Source organism: Choloepus didactylus, chromosome 18 (genome assembly GCF_015220235.1).
Source record: "Choloepus didactylus isolate mChoDid1 chromosome 18, mChoDid1.pri, whole genome shotgun sequence".
Classification (NCBI taxonomy): domain Eukaryota; kingdom Metazoa; phylum Chordata; class Mammalia; order Pilosa; family Megalonychidae; genus Choloepus; species Choloepus didactylus.
In genome coordinates, this window is record NC_051324.1 from 23,363,209 (window position 1) to 23,385,536 (window position 22,328).

Sequence of the window (22,328 nt, forward strand, 5' to 3'; positions counted from 1 at the left end):
GGGGTAAGTTTGTTCCATTCAGACTCCCCCCCCCATCCCACCCCACTGCTGCCGGCAGTGCTGCCGGCAGCAGCAAGACCACTGCCGGGCAGGGGAGTGAGCAGCGGCTCTCCACTCCTGTGCACCTACCTTGGCACTTCGCTGGGGAGGTAATCCTCCCCTCAATTTTTAAGGAGAGCTTTGCTGGATAAAGAATTCTTGGCCAGTGACTGGACTCTACAGCAACCTGCCACAAAATTGGGGGATGGGACCCAGTAGCCACTGCCTAGAGACCAATTTACTAAACTTGATCTGCCTCTTCCTGCTATTGCCTGCATGCTGTACAGTGTTCTTTTGGTCTCTGGAGTTTCAAAAAAGTTGTTTCTCAACTGTCTGATGATGCTGTGAATGGCTGATTGTACACTGTGGATGATCATATGGTATGTGAATATGTCTCAATAAAACTGAATTCAGAAAAATTTAAAAAAAAAATGGTTGTTTCAGACAGTTCTCGCCTGTTGAATTGTTTTGATAGGAGAACTTAGGCCTGGAGCTTCCTACTCTGCCATCTTTCATGGAAGTCTCTCCTACTAGCATACTTTTTATGCTCTTTTTTTATTCAGGTAAAATCCACATAACATAAAATTCACCAATTTAACCATTGTGTTTTAGTGCATTTACAGTTTTGTGCAACCATAACCCCTTTCTGGATCCAGAACATTTTCATCACCACAAAAGGAAACCTCCTGCCCATTAAATAGTCACTACCCATGTCCCCTCTGTGCAGTCCATGGCAACCCTAATCTGCTTTCTGTCTCTGTTGATTACCTGTTACCGATATTTCATATAAATGGAATCATGTAATAGGTGGCCTTTTCTGAATGGTTTCTTTCACTTAGTGTAATGTTTTAAAGGCTCAGCCATAATTGTAGCATTTATCAGTACTTCCTGTCTTCTTGTGTTTTAATTATATTCCACTGTATGGTTATACCACATTTGGTTTAATCCTTTCTTCAATTAATGGACTTTTGGGTTGTGTCCAGTTTTTCACTATTATGAATAATGCTGCTATGAATGTTCATGTACAAGTTTTTATGTGGACATAACTTTTCAGTTCTCTCCAGTTCATACCAAGAGTGGAATTGCTGGGTCATACGGTAATTCTATGTTTAACTGTTTGAGGAACTGCCAAACAGTTTTCACAGTGGCTGCACCATTTTACATTTCTGTCAACAATGTATGAGAGTTCCAATTTTTCCACATCCTTTCTAACGTTTCTTATTGTTCATTTTTTAACGATTATAGCTATCCTAGTAGGTGTGAAGTGATGTCTTATTGTAGCTTTGATTTGCATTTCTCTTATAAATAATGAAATTGAGCATAGTTTTATGTGCCTCTTAGCTATTTGTATATCTTCTTTGTAGAAATGTATATTCCAAACCTTTGCCCATTTTTAGATTGGATTATTTAATTGAGCTAACCAGATGAAGAGTTCTTTATATTTCTGGATACAAGACCTTTATCACATATATATTTGCAAATAATTTCATTTATTGCTTTTTTTCCCCACTTTATTGGTGGTGTTCTTTGGCACAAAAGTTTTTAATTTTATGAAGTTCAATTTATCTGTTTTTTTCTTTGATCGCTTGTGCTTTTGGTGTCATATCTAAAAAACCATTGCCTAATCCAAGGCCACACAGATTTTCACCCATGTTTCCTTCTAAGTTTTAGAAGTTTTGACTCATAGATTGAGATGATTGGTCCATTTTGGGTTTATTTTTATATATGGTGTGAGGTTGGAGTTCCAAATTCGTACTTTTGTATGTAGACATCCAGCTGTCCCAGCATGGTTGAAAATCAATCAACCAGAAATTGATGGATTTGTTTCTGGACTCTTAGTTCTGTTCCTTTAGTCTGTATGTCTTCCCATATGCAACTACCATAATCTTGATTGCTGTAGCTCTGAGGTATGTTTTGAAATCGGGAAGGATGAGTTTTCCAACTTTGGTCTTGTTTTGAAGATGATTTTGGGTATTCTGGGTTTCTTGAGTTTCCCTGTGAATTTTATAATCTGCTTTTCCATTTCTGTGTAAAAGGCAGTCCAAATTTTGATCGGAATTACATTGACTCTGGAGATCAATTTGGGGAGTATTGCCATCTTAATTATATTAAGTCTTTGAATCAGTGATGAACATAGGATCATTCCATTTATTTAGGTCTTTTTAAATTTCTTTCACAAGTGTTTGTAGTTTTCAGTGTACAAGTCTTGCACTTCTGTGGTTGAATTTATTCCTAAGTAATTTATTCTTTCAGATGATATTTTAAATGGAATTGTTTTCTTAATTTCATTTTCAGATTGTTCATTTTAAGAATGTAGAAATGCAACTGATTTTTTGCATATTGATCTTGTGTCCTACAACTTTGATGGTAACCAAAACTAAGATAAGGCTGTATAATCAAGACCTTCCTTGAAAAGAATATTACCTATACCTAAAAAATAAAGAAAAGTAATGCATGTATTTGTGAATCAAAAATTTGAATGGTAGAAATGCTTCATAGTGAAAAAAATGTTTACTGTACAACTTATTTGTTATATATCTGTCTATAGATTATCTGTGTGTGAATATAGAGATATATTTGTGTGTCCAAACACTGGGCGAAGGGAATGTGAGTGACAAGGCCCTCACAATCACTTAGTCACACAATATAAGCTATAGAGTCACACAGACAAGGGCTGAGAGTGTCAGAAGCTTAGCTTAAGTTGTTTCTGGTTTTATTTTTTTCTCCCCCCTGGCCTTGGGGTCTGAATTCTCTGGGGGAGGGCAACCACTTGAGCTGGAGCCCACCCCTGTTTCTGTTTTCTTATGGAAGATATTCCCTTTAGGATATTTTCTCCTTCACTTGACTTTTTCTTTTGTCTCTCTAACTATCTTAACTCACCTTTGCCTGGATCAGTGCTGACAATTGAAAATGCCTGAGGATTTCCCTAATGAGTTACTTAGAATGAAAGGAAAAAAAAGAAAAAAGAAGGAAATCCCTTTTTCAGAGCCGCTTCCCAGCCCCCAGTTTCACTGGTCAACCGGAGTTGGTACCTCTTTCTGTGTGCCCCTTTTCTTGGGACACAGCTGTTTTCCAGTATTCAGAGCTCAGCTGTTTCCAAAAGCCTCTGTTTTTATTTATTTATGACTGTTATTTTTTTCCATCAGTCCTGCCTCCTCTCTGCCGGGAGAGATCTCAGGGTTCTTTTCATGCTTGCTCTGAGTTTATCTGTGCTCGTAGCTTGTATTCAGTAGTCCAGATTTGTTAATTACAACTGCAGTTGGAGCTTGATGGAGTTACTTTCCCTTTCTCCTAGTAGACTGTGTCTTTTTTCCAGAGGGAAGTGTTCCAACTCAGCCTACCTTGCTAATGGGGGAGGGGTGGAAGTGCCACAGTTTGGGGAGCTTTACTTACAGTTCTGTGCTGTGATCTCAACCATTCCACCCTTTCCAGATTGGTGTATGTTGTATGTCTGGTCACAAATGTTCCCAGCAGTTGTTCCAGAATATTTTCTAGTTGTTCCTGGCTATTTACTAGTTGCTCTTGAGAACTAACTAAATTCCATTGCTCCCTCTGCCACTGTCTTGCCTCGCCTCTGACATGGACTTTTGATTTCCTCATTCTGTAAATGTAGTTAACCCATCATTTTGTTTAACCTATGCTCAGTGTTCATTTGTAACGAGTATATAAATACTGCTTATAACTGAGCTAAGTGAGTTGCTCTGAGGATATTGGCTTTCTTTTCAACTATTTGTTTCTTAAAAATTGCATCATTTTTTTCGTTAGCTAATTTTTATGTACCTAGTACCATTCATCCCCCAAATCAGTATGAGTCATTCATCAGTTTCATTTTTCGGAGTATCCACCCCACTTCCCCACAAGCCATTTGTCTGCCTCCTCCCATGCCAGGTTGTTCTCTTTAAAAGTCTTTTATCCGGTGTATTCCAGGTCTGGTCCTCCTCAATGATGACTTGTAATGCTTAATCTCCTCCTTTTCCTGGGCCATCATGTCCTGTTTCTTTGAATGTTTTTAATTTTTTTTGTTGACACCTGGACATTTTGATATTTTAATGTGTTGTTGCTGGAATAGACTCTGAGGTGTCTGTTCCTTAAAGTTGTATCCAGTTAGTGTTATGTGAGAACTTTCCTGGAATGGCAGAAGCTAATCACAATGACAACAACAGCAGAACAGAAGAAGAAAAATAAGAAAACACATTTTGCTCTCTTGGCATATTGACTTATGTGAGTGCTCTTCTTCAGGGCTTTTCTATACAGTTTGTTTTGAGAGTAACTCCTGTCCAAAGCATAGGGGACTCCTTGATCCTTTCTGTGCATTTGCCTTGTCTTGGGAATGCATGTGTGACCCTGGGAATTCCCCTGTTTACATGGTTTTGAGTGTCCCCTCTTCCCTATAAAACAGTTTCTTCATGGTCCCAGATACTGCGCTGTTCCTCCAACCAGCCATCCCTTGCCCCACCATGACTGCTCTCCCACAATGTTCTGTAGGAGCTGCCTTCTACATACACGGGATGTTCTGTGACAAGTGATTTCCTTAGACCACCACCAGACAGATTGGGCCAGGCATAAACATGCTACCCAATATGCCCAGTGTGCGCATGAGGTTTACTCTGCTTCCTCTGTAACTGGGACCAGGGATCTGTAATGGGAGCACAAATTGGCTCCTTACCAAGCTAATGAGGGCAGGGGCCAGCCAGAGGGTAATGAGATCCTATGGCTTTTAAGTGGTCTTATTCTTGATTCCACACTCTCTATGTTATGGCAGTCCTTTAACTGTTTCTGTTAGCTTTGAGAAAGATGTTTCTGCCAGTTCTTGCTAGTTGTTCAAAGCTTCTGTGGGGGTGGGATGGGGTATGGAGCCCTGAAGTGTCCTACTATGCCATCTTGATTGGGGCGTGACTCCCTTTGCCTGTTTTATTTTTTTTATTTTTTTGCATTGAATTAGGAATTTATTGAATCAGTTTTTGAGAGTTTTGGTTGTAGTGGTGACAATTTGATCTATTCAGAAACAAAAAATCAAGGGTCATTAATTTCAAACAGAGGTATGTGCTTATCTTTTAAGAAAATGTGCTGTTGTTATTATCCCTGTTCCCTTTAGTGACATCTGCTTGGAAAGGTCTTTGTCAGTTTTGCTTGCAGTGAGTTCTTCAGTATTAGGGTTTTTTTAAAATTCAGTTTTATTGAGATATATTCACATACCATACAGTCATCCATGGTGCACAATCAGCTGTTCACAGCACCATCCTATAGCCATGCACTCATCACCCCAGTCTGTTCCTTAACATCCTCCCCACACCAGAAAGAATCAGAACAAGAACAAAAAATAAAAATAAAAAAAGAACAACCAAATCACCCCTCCCCCCCCCCGCCGTCCCACCCCACCTTTCAGCTAGGTTCTGTCCCCATTCTTCCACTCATCCATCCATACACTAGACCAAGAGAGTACGATCCACAGCCTTTGCCTGTTTTAAAATTGGGTTCTACTGGGGACTGATGGCTTGGTGTGCTGAGCCCTCTGTCTTGGGGCTGGCCCCTATGAAGCTTGTTGCTGCAAGGAGAGGCTAACCCTGCTTATAATTGTGCCTAAGAGTCCCCCCCTGAGTGCCTCTGTTGCTCAGATGTGGCCCTCTCTCTCTGAGTAAGCCACCTTGGCGGGTAACCTCACTGCCCTCCCCTCTACGTGGGAATTGACTCCCAGGGTTGTAAATCTCCCTGGCAATGCAGGATATGACTCCCAGGGGTGAATCTGGACCCGGCACCATGGGATTGAGAACATCTTCTTGACCAAAAGGGGGATACGAAATGAAACAATATAAAGCTTCAGTGGCTGAGAGATTTCAAATGGACTCGAGAGGTCACTCTGGTGGACATTCTTATGCACTATACTGATAATACTTTTTAGGTTTTAATATACTGGAATAGCTAGAAGTAAATACCTGAAACTACCAAACTCCAACCCAGTAGCCTTGACTCTTGAAGACGATTGTATAACAATGTAGCTTACAATGGGTGACAGTGTGATTGTGAAAACCCTGTGGATCACACTCCCTTTATCCAGTGTATGGATGGATGAGTAGAAAAATGGGGACAAAACCTAAATGAAAAATAGGGTGGGATGGGGGGCAGAGGGAATCTGTTTTTTCTTTGTTTTTTTATTTTTTTAAATTTTTATTTTTTATTCTGATTCTTTCTGGTATAAGGAAAATGTTCAAAAATAGATTGACGTGGTTAATGTACGACTATAAGATGATACTATGAACAGTTGACTGTACACCATGAATGATTATGTGGTATGTGAATATTTCTCAATAAAACTGAATTAAAAAAAATTGCGTTGTTTGTATTTCTGTTGCTGAGTTGTATTACTTCTTTATATATTCCATTAACCCCGTATCAAATACATGGTTTCTAATTATTTTCTCCCATTCTGTAGGTTGTCTTTTCACTTTCTTGATAATGTCCTTTGATCCACAAAAGTTTTTAACTTTGATGAAGGTCATATTTTAATGTGAATCAGGTGATAATGATTATGGGAAAATAGTTGTATACATTAAACTCATTACTTTCTCCCACTGCATTTTTCTTTGAAATGTCTATGTGACAGTTGATTGACAAGCTGGTATATAGTATTTGAAAGGAAAACAAAGTTTACTGAATTCAATCTTTTACATCTTTTTTTATATGTGATGATCGTTTAGTCGATGGGAGTCTCACTACTGTTAGAAACAATGTGGGTACATCTCAAGTTGTGTAGATAAATCTCTGTGTACTGATTGAGAAATCCTTCTAAGACATAAAGATTTATCTAAATTTTTAAAGTGCTATGTATTAAGAATCTACTTTTTATTGAAGCACTATAGACAATTGTGATGATGATCCAGGTTTAGGAATGACTGCAATAGTGGACCACATTGCCTTTTCATTGGAATTCTAGGCTTGAGATAATTGTGTAGATGCTGTCAGTAAACGAGCTTATGCTAATTAATTATTCTTACCAATGTTTGTCCTTCCTGATTTTTTTTCTTTTCTTATTTCTCTGCAGTAGTTTATGCCAACGTGGCTTAATTCATACAGATGAACCAAGGATTGGGATAGCAGGATAAAACTAGAACCAGACAGCTGACTGCCCAGCAGGATGCCATCAACTAACAGAGCGGGCAGTCTGAAGGACCCTGAAATTGCAGAGCTCTTCTTCAAAGAAGATCCAGAGAAGCTCTTCACAGATCTCAGAGAAATTGGCCATGGAAGCTTTGGAGCAGTGTATTTTGTAAGTGTAAAGGCTTAATATCAATGACTAGTGTTTACTTAATGTTCACACCTGGCTGTATATAGAGATACAGTCCATAGTCTATTTTATAGTACTTGCATAGGGGTATGTGTATAAGATTTAAATATGAAAATAGTTTTATTTATGAAGCTTCTTGGGTCATTGAAAAATTGACAAACAATATTAGTTCCTTTAATTTTCATGTTACTTGTTTAGAACTTTTACCATGCTGTTTTAGGAGTCACGATTTATGTTATTATGGAATTAAATATCACAGAAAATGAACATTTTTGTAAAGTCATGTATAGTGTCTTGTCTTTGTTAATGTGAAAATCTAGGGTTATTACTTGACAGAAGGATATATATCAAGGTTTGTTTTCTTTTGAAACTTAACTTTAATTCTATTTTGAGATTTTCAGTAAAAACCATAGTAAACTTTTACTTCTTCATACTAAAGGTATATCACCTTTAATTTTTTTATATCACTTTTAACTTTGAAAATAGAAAAGCATTAAGGAAAGAAACCATTACTTGTAATTCTTTTCTCTTCGTATAGCCGCTGATGACATTTGATTAGTATTTTTGAAACCTTTAAAAAAATATGCATACCTCTAGAGTATGCTGGTCATCCACTTTACCTTGGGTCTTCTGATTTTAGCAGTGAAAACTCCATGTCCTGGAAATCCCTCAGTCCCAGGCAAACTAAGATGTTTGATCAACTTACATATCTGTAAAATATAGTGTTTATATGTATTTACTGTTCATTACTTACTTTTTTAAAAGTTCATTATTTTTAAAAATTATTTTTATTGCAGCGTACATCATAATTTTCCCCACTTTAACCATTTTCATGTATAAATTTCAGTGATAGTAATTACATTCACAATATTGTGCTACCGTTACACCATCCATTATCAAAACTTTTTCATCACCACAAACAGAAACTCTGTACCAATGGAGTGATAACTCCTGATTCCTGCCCCTGGTAATTTCTAGTCTACTTTCTGTCTTCATGAAATTGCTTATTCTAGATATTTTATAAGCGAAATCATACAATATTTGTTTTTGGGTATCTTGCTTATTTCACCAAATACTATGTCCTTAAGGTTTGTCCATGTTTTTGCATATATCAGGACTTTATTAATTTTTACAGCTGAATAATATTCCACTGCATATGTATATCACATTTTGTTTATCAGTTCATCTGTTGGTAAACACTTGGGTTGGTTCTACCTTTTGGTCATTATGAATAATGCTATTATGAGCATTGATATACAGATATTTGTTTGAGTACTTGCTTTCATTTCTTTGGGGTAGATACCTGTGTCATGTCATATGGTATTTCTAAGCTTAACTTTCTGATGAGTTGCCAAACTGTTTTCCACAACAGCTATAACATTTTACGTTCTTACCCACAGTCCTCGAAGATTCTTTTTTCTTGTCATCTGTCAACCTCTTTTATTTTCTGCCTTTTGAATAGTAGTCATCCTAGTGGTATAAACTGGTATCGCATGGGTTTTTTTTGTTTTTTTCCCTTCAACAGATGCTAATTAAAGATCTTTAAAATATCACAAATAAGCCTGTCATCTTGTTGCTTCCATAGTAGCTGGACAACTCTTAGATCTTATTCATCAGTCTGCTGAATTGTTCCTTTTTCAGGGACATGGAAGCCATCCACAAATTTTCTGATATACTTGTTTTTAAATGTTATGGCTTGCTGAATCACAGTAGCTGAATTGATACAAGTTCAGTATCATTCCCTTTAGTAATTAATACATCTGTCTGGGCTTGAGATACTGAACAAGCAATGCCCAGGCTCATCTAAACTCCATGAATATATTTTTCACCCAAGAAGTTTTGGATTTCGACAAGAAACTTATTCTCTTGAGTAATGACATTGACGGGGAAGTGAGCATATACAGACCTAAGCTTGTAACAGAAGGCCAGCGTAACATCCTGATCATATCCTGTGTATGACCACAGATAGTATGAACTGTAGCCAAATTCTTTCTATTTCCTGAAGCCTCTCCATTTTCTTCCCAAGGAGGCTGAGTACTACATTGATGTGACTGAAGTTCCTCCACAGGTTCCCTCTGGGGCCCTTCACAATAACAGTTTTTCCCTTCAGTGTGATAGTGACATTTTCTGGAGTGTTGACAATGTGGTTGCTGAGAATGTTCTTTATTCTCTCAGAAGATGGGAGATGTGGCAAGAACCCATTGTGGTTTACATTTGCATTTCCCTAATGGCTACTGGTGTTGAGCATCTTTTCATTTGCTGATTAGCCATTTGTATGTCTTCTTGGGAGGAATGTCTCTTCAAGTCTTTCACTATTTTTTTTTTTTTTAAATATTCAGGGAACTTTATTTTTTTAAAGGACAAATCAAATAAGATACAGTTTTCATTTACCCAAACACACATAATCCATTCTTAATATAAAATGTTCTCAATTGGTAAATTACAAATGAAATACCAAGGGAATGCAAATTTACATATGTAAAATGATCATGTCTATACTAATTTAACAGTTAAATTAATCAAAACATCATGCAGTTTTTTAAAAACCCAACATTTTAAAGCCTTACCAGTAGTAAACCAAGGGAAATTCTGATATGGAATGGTTTGACTCAAAACATAAATTAAGACACCTGCTATGAATTTAGAGCAGTAACTTTCATTTTAAATTTATAAAATAGATTTAGTTAACCAAGACACTTGTTTCAAAGAGGGAACCAAAAATAGGGGTTGATTTACTGGGTGAGAAATGCAGGTAACAATGTGGATAAAAACCTGCTGGTCCAAGGTTGGCTGATTCCTGTTCCTTCATTTGGAGCAGCTCAGCTAACTGGAGTAGTCAAGGTCCTTAACTACTCTCCCTTTTTCCCGTGCTCAGGGGGTTATCAGAAACTCTCTTTGACGTTTACGCTGTATGTAGATTAGGTAGCAGATTTCCTTTCTGTTCCTCCTAACTGTTTAAAAGATATCCTGAAACTATTAACAAAGCACACAGAAGCAGCTTTTTTCCCAAGTCATTAATTGACACTTCAGCCTTTTTTTCATCAAGTTATGGCTAAGAATATAAATAGCCAATATTTGCAGTTTTTCAACAGTACTAGAAAACCTAAAACCTGCCTTATCACCCTCACCTCTATTAGTAAAAAGGAAATTGGATTAAAACCTGTAAAATCATACCACAAAGGAAGACAAAGACTGATCTTTATCCTTAAATCTAATTTCAGATGTCACCCTAGTCTGATGTATCTAGTAGCACAGCATTTCAATCATAAATCCAGTAACAGCATTTCTAAACCAAGTGTAACTTGTAGTTTAGTTGATGTGCTTTTTGGTATTAAAAGTGCTAGTTATATGCTAGAATGTCTTATCTATGGCACATTGGGCTCAATAGCATATCCTGATGAGGCATCCAACTTTAGTAGTATTTTTTCCTTAAATTTTGTCTAGCATAGTAAACCCCTCTGACATATTAAAATAATTCTGGTGAAATCATTGCTGACATAAACAACATTCCCTGACTTGGCTCCATGATAGCTTTTAGTGAAATTGTAATGACTGAGTTACAAAATGCTCATTTTTTTTTTTTTAATGGCATGTTAGGTTAGTATATTAACTCCATGAAAAATCCAAAGTAGTATAATAGAAAGACTATTGTTAAAATAAATGTTGTGGCTATAAGCATCTCCCTTCATGTTTGGCATTTAGAAGCTTCTTAAAATTTTCAGGTGCTAAAGGCTAGGCTGTGTAGCTGTTCCATTTATAAGCACCTTATGACAGGGTAGTTACTTGACCCTATATAGGAATGTGCTTTCAATTCAAGAGATAGTAATAAAGTACCTACCTATATAAAAAACCATACATTACAAATTTTAAATTAAGCTAGTTGCGTTGGCACATTAGGGTTAAGAAAATCTAGACCCTGTCTACACAGATACAATCTAATTATCTACACTGTATACTGTTTTAAACAATCTATAGGAAAGCTTACTCTTTACTGACTGAATACATAGGGCACACTACTGATGCTTAACAGTCAAATTTTATTGCTTTATTTATGTGGTGCTTTTGCAAGGCACTGTGGTATGGACTAGAAAACTGAGAAACTTAATTGTATTGAATCTGTAGATCAGTTTGGGTAGAATTGACATCTTAACAATGTTTTGCCTTCTTATCCATGAACATGGAATATCTTAATACCTAATTAGATCCTCTTTGATTTCTTTTAGTATCATTTTATAATTTTCTATGTAGAGGTCTTTTACATCTTGGGTTAAATTTATTCCTTGGTACTTGTTTTTTTGGTTGCTATCATGAATGGAATTTTTTTTTTTAATTGCTTCTTCAGTTAGGCAAGTACTATTTATAGGAACATTACTGACTTATGCACATTAATATTCTGCCATTGCTGAATTTTTTTTTTTAGCTCAAGTAGTTTTGTCCTTGATTCCTCATAATTTTCCCAATATAAGGGCATATCATCTGCAAATAATGACGGTTTTACTTCTTCCTTCAGTCTCTTTGTGTCACAGGGTCTAAGATGAGTATCTTGAAAATAGCGTATTGATGGGTCATTCTTTTTAATCCATTCTACTAGTCTTTATCTTTTTTTTTTTTTTTTTTATACAAAACAAATTGTACTTTCGATTGTTTACAGTACCATTACATAGTTGTACATTCATCACCTAAATCAATCCCTGACACCTTCATTAGCACACACACAAAAATAACAAGAATAATAATTAGAGTGAAAAAGAGCAATTGAAGTAAAAAAGAACACTAGGTACCTTTGTCTGTTTGTTTGCTTCCCCTACTTTTCTACACATCCATCCATAAACTAGACAAAGTGGAGTTTGGTCCTTATGGCATTCCCAATCCCACTATCACCCCTCATAAGCTACATTTTTATACAACTGTCTTCGAGATTCATGGGTTCTGGGTTGTAGTTTAATAGTTTCAGGTATCCACCACCAGCTACCCCAATTCTTTAGAACCTAAAAAAGGTTGTCCAAAGTGTGCGTAAGAGTGCCCACCAGAGTGATCTCTCGGCTCGTTTTGGAATCTCTCTGCCACTGAAGCTTATTTCATTTCCTTTCACATCCCCCTTTTGGTCAAGAAGATGTTCTCCATCCCACGATGCCGGGTCTACATTCCTCCCCGGGAGTCATATTCCACGTTGCCAGGGAGATTCACTTCCCTGGGTGTCTGATCCCTCGTAGGGGGGAGGGCAGTGATTTCACCTTTCAAGTTGGCTTAGCCAGAGAGAGAGGGCCACATCTGAGCAACAAAGAGGCATTCAGGAGGAGACTCTTAGGCACAACCATAGGGAGGCCTAGCCTCTCGTTTGCAGCAACCGTCTTCCCAAGGGTAAAACTTATGGTAGAGGGCTCAACCCATCAAACCACCAGTCCCCTATGTCTGTGGTCATGTTAGCAACCATGGAGGTGGGGTAGGCGAATACCCCTGCATTCTCCACAGGCTCCTCAAGGGGGCATTACATCTTTTTTTTTTTTTTTCCTTGTTTGTCTTTTTTCTTTTTTTTAACTTTCCCTTCTTTTTTCAAATCAACTGTATGAAAAAAAAAGTTAAAAAGAAAACAAACATACAATAAAAGAACATTTCAAAGAGACCATAGCAAGGGAGTAAGAAAAAGACAACTAACCTAAGATAACTGCTTAACTTCCAACATGTTCCTACTTTACCCCAAGAAAGTTACATAATATAGCAACATTTCAGTGAACTTGTTCCTACTACATCCATCAGAAATTAACAGACCATAGTCATTTCTGGGCATCCCCAGAACGTTAAATAGCTTATCTGTTCTTCTTGGATTATTGTTCCCCCTTCCTTAATTGCTCTCTACTGCTAGTTCCCCTACATTCTACATTATAAACCATTTGTTTTACATTTTTCAAAGTTCACATTAGTGGTAGCATATAATATTTCTCTTTTTGTGCCTGGCTTATTTCGCTCAGCATTATGTCTTCAAGGTTCATCCATGTTGTCATATGTTTCACCAGATCGTCCCTTCTTACTGCCGCGTAGTATTCCATCGTGTGTATATACCACATTTTATTTATCCACTCATCTGTTGAAGGACATTTGGGTTGTTTCCATCTCTTGGCAATTGTGAATAATGCTGCTATGAACATTGGCGTGCAGATATCTGTTCGTGTCACTGCTTTCCGATCTTCCGGGTATATACCGAGAAGTGCAATCGCTGGATCGAATGGTAGCTCTATATCTAGTTTTCTAAGGAACTGCCAGACTGACTTCCAGAGTGGCTGAACCATTATACAGTCCCACCAACAATGAATAAGAGTTCCAATTTCTCCACATCCCCTCCAGCATTTGTAGTTTCCTGTTTGTTTAATGGCAGCCATTCTAACCGGTGTTAGATGGTATCTCATTGTGGTCTTAATTTGCATCTCTCTAATAGCTAGTGAAGCTGAACATTTTTTCATGTGTTTCTTGGCCATTTGTATTTCCTCTTCAGAGAACTGTCTTTTCATATCTTTTGCCCATTTTATAATTGGGCTGTCTGTACTATTGTCATTGAGTTGTAGGATTTCTTTGTATATGCAAGATATCAGTCTTTTGTCAGATACATGGTTTCCAAAAATTTTTTCCCATTGAGTTGGCTGCCTCTTTACCTTTTTGAGAAATTCCTTTGAGGTGCAGAAACTTCTAAGCTTGAGGAGTTCCCATTTATCTATTTTCTCTTTTGTTGCTTGTGCTTTGGGTGTAAAGTCTAGGAAGTGGCCTCCTAATACAAGGTCTTGAAGATGTTTTCCTACATTATCTTCTAGGAGTTTTATGGTACTTTCTTTTATATTGAGATCTTTGGTCCATTTTGAGTTAATTTTTGTGTAGGGGGTGAGGTAGGGGTCCTCTTTCATTCTTTTGGATATGGATATCCAACTCTCCCAGCCCCATTTGTTGAAAAGACCATTATGGCTCAGTTCGGTGACTTTGGGGGCCTTATCAAAGATCAGTCGGCCATAGATCTGAGGGTCTATCTCTGAATTCTCAATTCGATTCCATTGATCTATATGTCTATCTTTGTGCCAGTACCATGCTGTTTTGGCAACTGTGGCTTTATAATAAGCTTCAAAGTCAGGGAGTGTAAGTCCTCCCACTTCGTTTTTCTTTTTTAGAGTGACTTTAGCAATTCGAGGCATCTTCCCTTTCCAAATAAATTTGATAACTAGCTTTTCCAAGTCTGCAAAGTAGGTTGTTGGAATTTTGATTGGGATTGCATTGAATCTGTAGATGAGTTTGGGTAGAATTGACATCTTAATGACATTTAGCCTTCCTATCCATGAACAAGGAATATTTTTCCATCTTTTAAGGTCCCCTTCTATTTCTTTTAGTAGAGTTATGTAGTTTTCTTTGTATAGGTCTTTTACATCTTTGGTTAAGTTTATTCCTAGGTACTTGATTTTTTTAGTTGCTATTGAAAATGGTATCTTTTTCTTGAGTGTCTCTTCAGTTTGTTCATTTCTAGCATATAGAAACATTACTGACTTATGTGCATTAATCTTGTATCCCGCTACTTTGCTAAATTTGTTTATTAGCTCTAGTAGGTGTATCGTTGATTTCTCAGGGTTTTCTAGATATAAGATCATATCATCTGCAAAGAATGACAGTTTTACTTCTTCTTTTCCAATTTGGATGCCTTTTATTTCTTTGTCTTGCCGGATTGCCCTGGCTAGCACTTCCAGCACAATGTTGAATAACAGTGGTGACAGCGGGCATCCTTGTCTTGTTCCTGATCTTAGAGGGAAGGCTTTCAGTCTCTCACCATTGAGTACTATGCTGGCTGTGGGTTTTTCATATATGCTCTTTATCATGTTGAGGAAGTTTCCTTCAATTCCTACCTTTTGAAGTGTTTTTATCAAAAAGGGATGTTGGATTTTGTCAAATGCTTTTTCAGCATCTATTGAGATGATCAATTGATTTTTCCCTTTCGAGTTTTTAATGTGTTGTAATACATTGATTGTTTTTCTTATGTTGAACCATCCTTGCATGCCTGGAATGAACCCCACTTGGTCATGGTGTATGATTTTTTTAATGTGTCTTTGGATTCGATTTGCAAGTATTTTGTTGAGGATTTTTGCATCTGTATTCATTAGGGAGATTGGCCGGTAGTTTTCCTTTTCTGTAGCATCTTTGCCTGGTTTTGGTATTAGATTGATGTTAGCTTCATAAAATGAGTTAGGTAGTGTTCCATTTTTTTCAATGTTTTGAAAGAGTTTGAGTAAGATTGGTGTCAGTTCTTTCTGGAAAGTTTGGTAGAATTCCCCTGTGAAGCCATCTGGCCCTGGGCATTTATTTGTGGGAAGATTTTTGATGACTGATTGGATCTCTTTGCTTGTGATGGGTTGGTTGAGGTCTTCTATTTCTTCTCTGGTCAGTCTAGGTTGTTCATATGTTTCCAGGAAATTGTCCATTTCTTCTACATTATCCAGTTTGTTGCCATACGGTTGTTCATAATATCCTCTTATAATTTTTTTAATTTCTTCAGGATCTGCAGTTATGTCACCTTTTGCATTCATTATTTTGTTTATATGGGTCTTCTCTCTTTTTGATTTTGTCAGTCTAGCTAGGGGCTTGTCAATCTTGTTGATCTTCTCAAAGAACCAACTTTTGGTGATATTTATCCTCTCTATTGTTTTTTTGTTCTCTATGTCATTTATTTCTGCTTTAATCCTTGTTATTTCTTTTCTTGTACTTGGTTTAGGATTGGTTTGCTGTTCATTTTCTAGCTTCTTCAGTTGATCCATTAGTTCTTTGATTTTGGCTCTTTCTTCCTTTTTAATATATGCGTTTAGTGCTATAAATTTCCCCCTTAGCACTGCTTTTGCTGCATCCCATAGGTTTTGGTATGTTGTGTTCTCATTTTCATTCGTCTCTATATATTTAGCAATTTCTCTTGCTATTTCTTCTTTAACCCACTGATTGTTTAGGAGTGTGTTGTTTAACCTCCAGGTATTTGTGAATTTTCTAAGTCTCTGATGGTTATTGACTTCTAATTGTATTCCATTGTGGTCAGAGAATGTGCTTTGAATAATTTCAATCTTTTTAAATTTATTGAGGCTTGTTTTATGTCCCAGCATATGATCTATTCTGGAGAAAGTTCCGTGAGCACTAGAAAAGTATGTGTATCCTGGTGATTTGGGATGTAATGTCCTGTAGATGTCTGTTAAATCTAATTCATTTATCAGATTGTTTAGGTTTTCAATTTCCTTATTGGTCTTCTGTCTGGTTGATCTATCTATAGGAGAGAGTGATGTGTTGAAGTCTCCCACAATTATTGTGGAAACATCAATTGCTTCCTTTAGTTTTGCCAATGTTTCTCTCATGTATTTTGTGGCACCTTGATTGGGTGCATAGACATTTACGATTGTTATTTCTTCTTGCTGAATTGCCCCTTTTATTAGTATGTAGTGGCCTTCTTTGTCTCTCAAAACATCCCTGCATTTGAAGTCTATTTTATCTGAGATTAATATTGCTACACCTGCTTTCTTTTGGCTGTAGCTTGCATGAAATATTTTTTTTCCATCCTTTCACTTTCAGTTTCTTTGTGTCCCTGTGTCTAAGATGAGTCTCTTGTATGCAACATATTGATGGTTCATTTTTTTTGATCCATTCTGCGAATCTATATCTTTTAATTGGGGAGTTTAATCCATTTACATTCAACGTTAAAACCGTGAAGGCATTTCTTGAATCGGCCATCTTATCCTTTGGATTATGTTTGCCATATTTTTCCCTCTCTCTATTAATATCCTTTATTGTACCCATACCGAATCTCTTTAGTACTGAACCTTTGTCCAAGTCTCTCTGTCCTGTCTTTGTTTCTCTGTGTGTAGGGCTCCCTTTAGTATCTCCAGTAGGGCAGGTCTCTTGTTAGCAAATTCTCTCAGCATTTCTTTGTCTGTGAAAAATTTAAGCTCTCCCTCAAATTTGAAGGAGAGCTTTGCTGGATAAAGTATTCTTGGCTGGAAATTCCTCTCACTCAGAATTTTAAATATATCGTGCCACTGCCTTCTCGCCTCCATGGTGGCTGCTGAGTAGTCACTACTTAGTCTTATGCTGTTTCCTTTGTATGTGGTGAATTGCTTTTCTCTTGCTGCTTTCAGAACTTGCTCCTTCTCTTCTATGTTTGACAGTGTGATCAGTATATGTCTCGGAGTGGGTTTTTTTGGATTTATTCTATTTGGAGTTCGCTGAGCATTTATGATTTGTGTATTTATGTTGTTTAGAAGATTTGGGAAGTTTTCCCCAACAATTTCTTTGAATACTCTTCCTAGACCTTTACCCTTTTCTTCCCCTTCTGGGACACCAATGAGTCTTATATTCGGACGTTTCATATTATCTATCATATCCCTGAGGTCCATTTCGAGTTTTTCAATTTTTTTCCCCATTCTTTCTTTTATGCTTTCATTTTCCATTCTGTCATCTTCCAGGTCACTGATTCGTTGTTCAACTTCCTCTAGTCTTGTACTATGAGTGTCCAGAATATTTTTAATTTGGTCAACAGTTTCTTTAATTTCCATAAGATCATCCATTTTTTTATTTAGTCTTGCAATGTCTTCTTTATGCTCTTCTAGGGTCTTCTTGATTTCCTTCATATCCCATACTATGGTCTCATTGTTCATCTTTAGTTCTTTGAGTAGCTGCTCTAGGTGTGTCTCTTCTGGTCTTTTGATTTGGGTGCTTGGGCTTGGGTTATCCATATCGTCTGGTTTTTTCATATGCTTTATAATTTTCTGTTGTTTTTGGCCTCGTGGCATTTGCTGAACTTGATAGGGTTCTTTTAGGGTTTGTAGACCAGTTGAAGTCCTTATCTCTAATTTATCAGATCTAGAGCTTCGTGGAGTACACTTTCTCTAACTAACCAGCAGGTGGCGTCCACGAGCCACCTGTTCTCCACAAGCCAGATCTCCCCTGCTTAGCCTTTTTGGTGAGTGGGGGAGTGAGTCTTGTGGGGTCCAATTGGTGTACCAAGCTTGTGTGTGTAGTTGGTGTTGCCTGCCCTGTATGTGGGGCGTGTTTCTGGGCAGTCGGGGAGGGGGGGTGGCCCTAACAATCAAATCTCCCTGATGATCCTAGAGTTTTAAAGCTACTGCAATAGTCTAATCCTTCAGTTCAGTCCTGCCACAGTTTGTCTCTGCCACTGACCCACAAGTCTTTGGTATTGGCGTATGGCTCCTGAGACTTGCAAGTGGGCCCCTCTTCCAGGCTGTGCACCCCGGGTCCTCTGTTGAGGGATGACTGTGCTATGTCACAGGTGAGTGCCGTCCCCCCAGGGCAGTTCTGGGCTGCTGGGCTGTGTTGGGAGGCTCCCAGTCTGCTCAAATGATGGCTGAATGGGGCTCTGTTAATTCACACTGCTCCCCCTTCCCAGCTCTGGGACATTCAGCTGAGGTTGCAGGGAAGGCTAATGTCCACGCCCAGTTTTGTGGTGTGTGCCTGTTATTTGAAGCACTTCCGTCACACTGGGTTGTCTGGGGCAGCTCTGGGCTATGGGGCTGGCGATTGGCAGGAGTGTTTCCTGTCCACCAGGATGGTGGCTGTGAGCGGACACCCCCCTTTTCTTGGGAAGTTGTGTTGTTTAGTGAATTTTCTCAGCCACTGGATTATTGCCTTTTGTCTCAGAGCTCTCTTAGTTCTGCTCTTGACTTGACGTGCCCAAATTTCAATTCTTTGAAGCTTTCTGTATTGAGCTTCTTAGAGTAATTGTTTTAGAAAAAGCAAAAAGGATTTAAAAAACAAAACAACAACAACAAAAAAAAACGGCCCTCCTCAGAGATCTAATGGGTTATTGAAATGCTAATAGACAAAGCAACCAGGGCCATTAAGGAAAGGTCCACAGGGCAGAGAGATCAGCCTTGCTTCGGGATTTGCATATGCGCCTCAAGGCCTGATCTCCGCCCTTCCCCTTTCTGTGTTCACCAGAACTCCAAAAATCCTCTGCTTTTATTTTGGAATTTTTCGTGTTGTTTTTTTTCTATGCCTGTCTCCTCTCTGCTGGGCTGGCTGCTCTCAGAGTCTCTGGTGTCTGGTCTCAGTCTATCTATGGTTGGAGTTTGAATCAGTAGAATGAGTTTCCGATAAGAGCAGCCACTGCAATTCTCCCTTCTCCTTCCTGGAGCTGACAGCCCCTCCTCCCCCGGGACTGAGCCTGGCAGGGAGGGGCGCGGGTCTCCTGGCCGCAAAAACTTACAGATTTCGCTGATCTCAGCAGTTCCACGTTTTCATGAGTGTTGTATGAAGTATGCCCAAAGACCGATTGCTCTGTGGTGTCCAGTCCACGCAGTTCCTGGCTTTTTACCTACTTTCCTGGAGGAGTAACTAAAACATACAGCTCACCAGTCTGCCATCTTGCCCCGCCTCCTCCTATCTTTTAATTAGGGAGTTTAATCCATTTGCATTCAGTGTTACTACTGTGAAGGCAGTTCTTGAGCCATCCATCTTATCCTTTGGTTTTTAATTGTCAGATCTATCCACCCTACCCCACCCCAGCTCTTTTTTTTTTTTTTTCTTTAAGTTACCCTTACTAATAGTTTTCAGTTCTGTGCCCTTCTCCAGACTTCTCAGCCAATAGAGCTCCCTTTAGTATTTCTTGTACGGCAGGTCTCTTGTTAATAAATTCTCTCAGGATTTGTTTGTCTGTGAAAATTTTAACCTCTTCCTCAAGGAGAGCTTTGCTGGATAAAGAATTCTTGGCCGGCAAGTTTTCACTTGTAGAATCGTAAGTATGTCATAGCACTGCCTTCTCACCTCCATGGTGTCCACTGAGTGGAAAGTACTTTATCTTATATGGTTTCTCTTGTGTGTGGTGAATTGCTTGTCTCTTGCTGCTTTCAGGATTTGTTCCTTCTCTTCAGCATTTGAGAGTCTGATTAGTATATGTCTCAGAGTGGATTCATTCTATTTGGTTTTCATTGGCTTCTTTGATTTGCATATTTATGTTGTCTTGGAGGGTTGGGAAGTTTTCCCCAACCAGGAACTCTAATACTCTTCCTAACCCTTTACTCTTCTCCTCCTGGGACACCAATAATTTTTATATTTGCATGCCTCATGTTTTCCTTAATTTCCCTGAGATCCATTTCACATTTTTTGATATTTTTCACCCTTAGTTCTTTTGTATGTTTGCATTCAATTGTCCTGTTCTCTAGTTCACTTATTGTTTCTTCTGCCTCTTCAGATCTGCTGTTGTGTGTCTCTTGTTTATTTTTAATTTGATCTTCAGTACCCTTTATTTCCATAAGAACTATTTTTTTAAATTACTCTTGCAAATTCTTCTTTATGGTCTTGTAGAGTCTTCTTGATGTCTTTCATGTCTGTAGCCAACCCACTGATGTTGTTTTGGAGATTTTTATGTACTTCTTTGTTTAGTTGCTCCAGACTCTGTGTCTTCTCCAGCTTTTTAATTTGATCATTTGGCTTGTCTATATCTACTTGGGTCTTCATATGTCTTGTGATTTTCTGTTGGCTTCGGGGCATTTCCTTATCTTGATAAGGTTATTTTGAGGGATGCAGGATTATTTGAGCATTTATATATAACTTCCAAAGCTACAGCTTGCTGGTTGTGCTCTCCCTGTCTTCCCAACAGATGTCACTCTTGAGCTACCTCTTACTCTGAAGCCACCTCGTCCCCATCTTTGTCTGTGCACTGTGAGGTGTCAAAACCAGGTGGAAATCCAGTCAGCACACGAGTTCTCTGTGTGCCCTGGGGACTGCCAGCTCTGGGTTTGGGAGGTGGGTCCTGTGCAGCTCAGCAAGGTATCCACTTAAGGGCTCAGTGAGTCTGGTAATTCCTGGGCCTCTGAGTGGGCCACTCTTGAGCTGCAGGGCCTCAAGTTTTATCCCCTAGATCATATGCGCCCTGGACCCTGTCTGCTGTGTGCCTGCGAGTCTCTGGAGTTGGGGAAAGATTCCTGGCACTTCTGTGCATTGCCCTCACCTCTCCTTACCTCTCGCCTGTGCATACTGCGGGATGCGTGGAAGAAGCACAAATGTGGTCATCACATGTCTGCTGAATTCTGTGTTCCTTCATGGGAGCTTCAGGCCCTGGGGCTGTTAAGGGTTATCTCCCAGCCAGCTGCTGAAATGGGGCACACAGGGCACGGAAAGCTGCTCCCTCCTGCACTTGGCGTCGGCTCCAGCCACCAGTCCCTGTAGTGGTCCCAATTGAACACACTCACCCTATCCTTTCAGGCGCAGTCTTTCCACCTCTTCATGCAAGTCACCCCTATGTGTTGTAGAGTTCCCTCTCCAGCACCCTTTAACTACTGTTCTGGGCACCTTCTGCCCTTCCTCTAGTCCCTTTCATGGCAGAGAAGTTTGCTCTGCCTCTCCTATTCTGCCATCTTCCCAAAGTCAGCTTACTCATATTTTGTTGATGATTTGTTCATCTGTATTCATAAGGGATATTGGTCTGTACCCATGGTTGTTTTTTTCTTTTAAGATAATTTCAATTTTATAGGAAAGTTGCAAAAATAAACGAGAAACATAAATAGCACTCCAGCATACCCCAACCCAGATAACCAGATTTATCAACTATTAGTATTTTGCCACATTTATTCCCATAGTTTTTTTTTTTTAATTTTTAAAAATTTTTTTACATAGATGTGGATTTATCTTTTACAACAAGAATTACAGAGGTAGTCAGTTCAAACATTGTGCAGAGCTCAATTATACCACACTTTTCTTCTCTTTCCACTCCATTGTCATTAGCAGGTTGGATTTATCCCTTTTCTTATTGTCTGGTGATCCTTAAGATGGCTGCTGTAGCTTCAAGTGTGAACTCAGGAGAGAAGAGGGAGAAAAGAACAGGGACAAGAGCAAAATAGTTTTTTTACACTTGCTTAAACTTCTGCTATTAAAAAATCTTCATCCCTAACTCTCCTACCAGCATCTGAACTCCTACCATCTCCTTTCCCATCCATGGCCATAGCTCCAACAGTGCTATACTTTCTTCACCACCATGCCCCCGCCCCCAACC

At 38.6% G+C, this 22,328-nt stretch overlaps 1 protein-coding gene across 5 annotated transcripts in view; it reads left to right on the forward strand.

Moving 5' to 3' along the window:
- The window catches only part of TAOK1 (TAO kinase 1), a 204,000-nt gene that overhangs the window by 66,335 nt on the left and 115,337 nt on the right, over positions 1-22,328 (forward strand). For 3 of the 5 annotated variants that reach the window (XR_005212736.1, XM_037809469.1, XM_037809472.1), the window contains exon 2: positions 7,079-7,303. Coding sequence is in view for 4 of the 5 variants with exons in the window: in XM_037809469.1 (XP_037665397.1) it covers positions 7,172-7,303 (132 nt within the window). In the remaining variant the exon portion in view is untranslated. Of the gene's footprint in view, positions 1-6,484; positions 6,554-7,078; positions 7,304-22,328 lie in introns of those variants that run through there. The other 2 variants (XM_037809471.1, XM_037809470.1) reach the window with 2 other exon arrangements.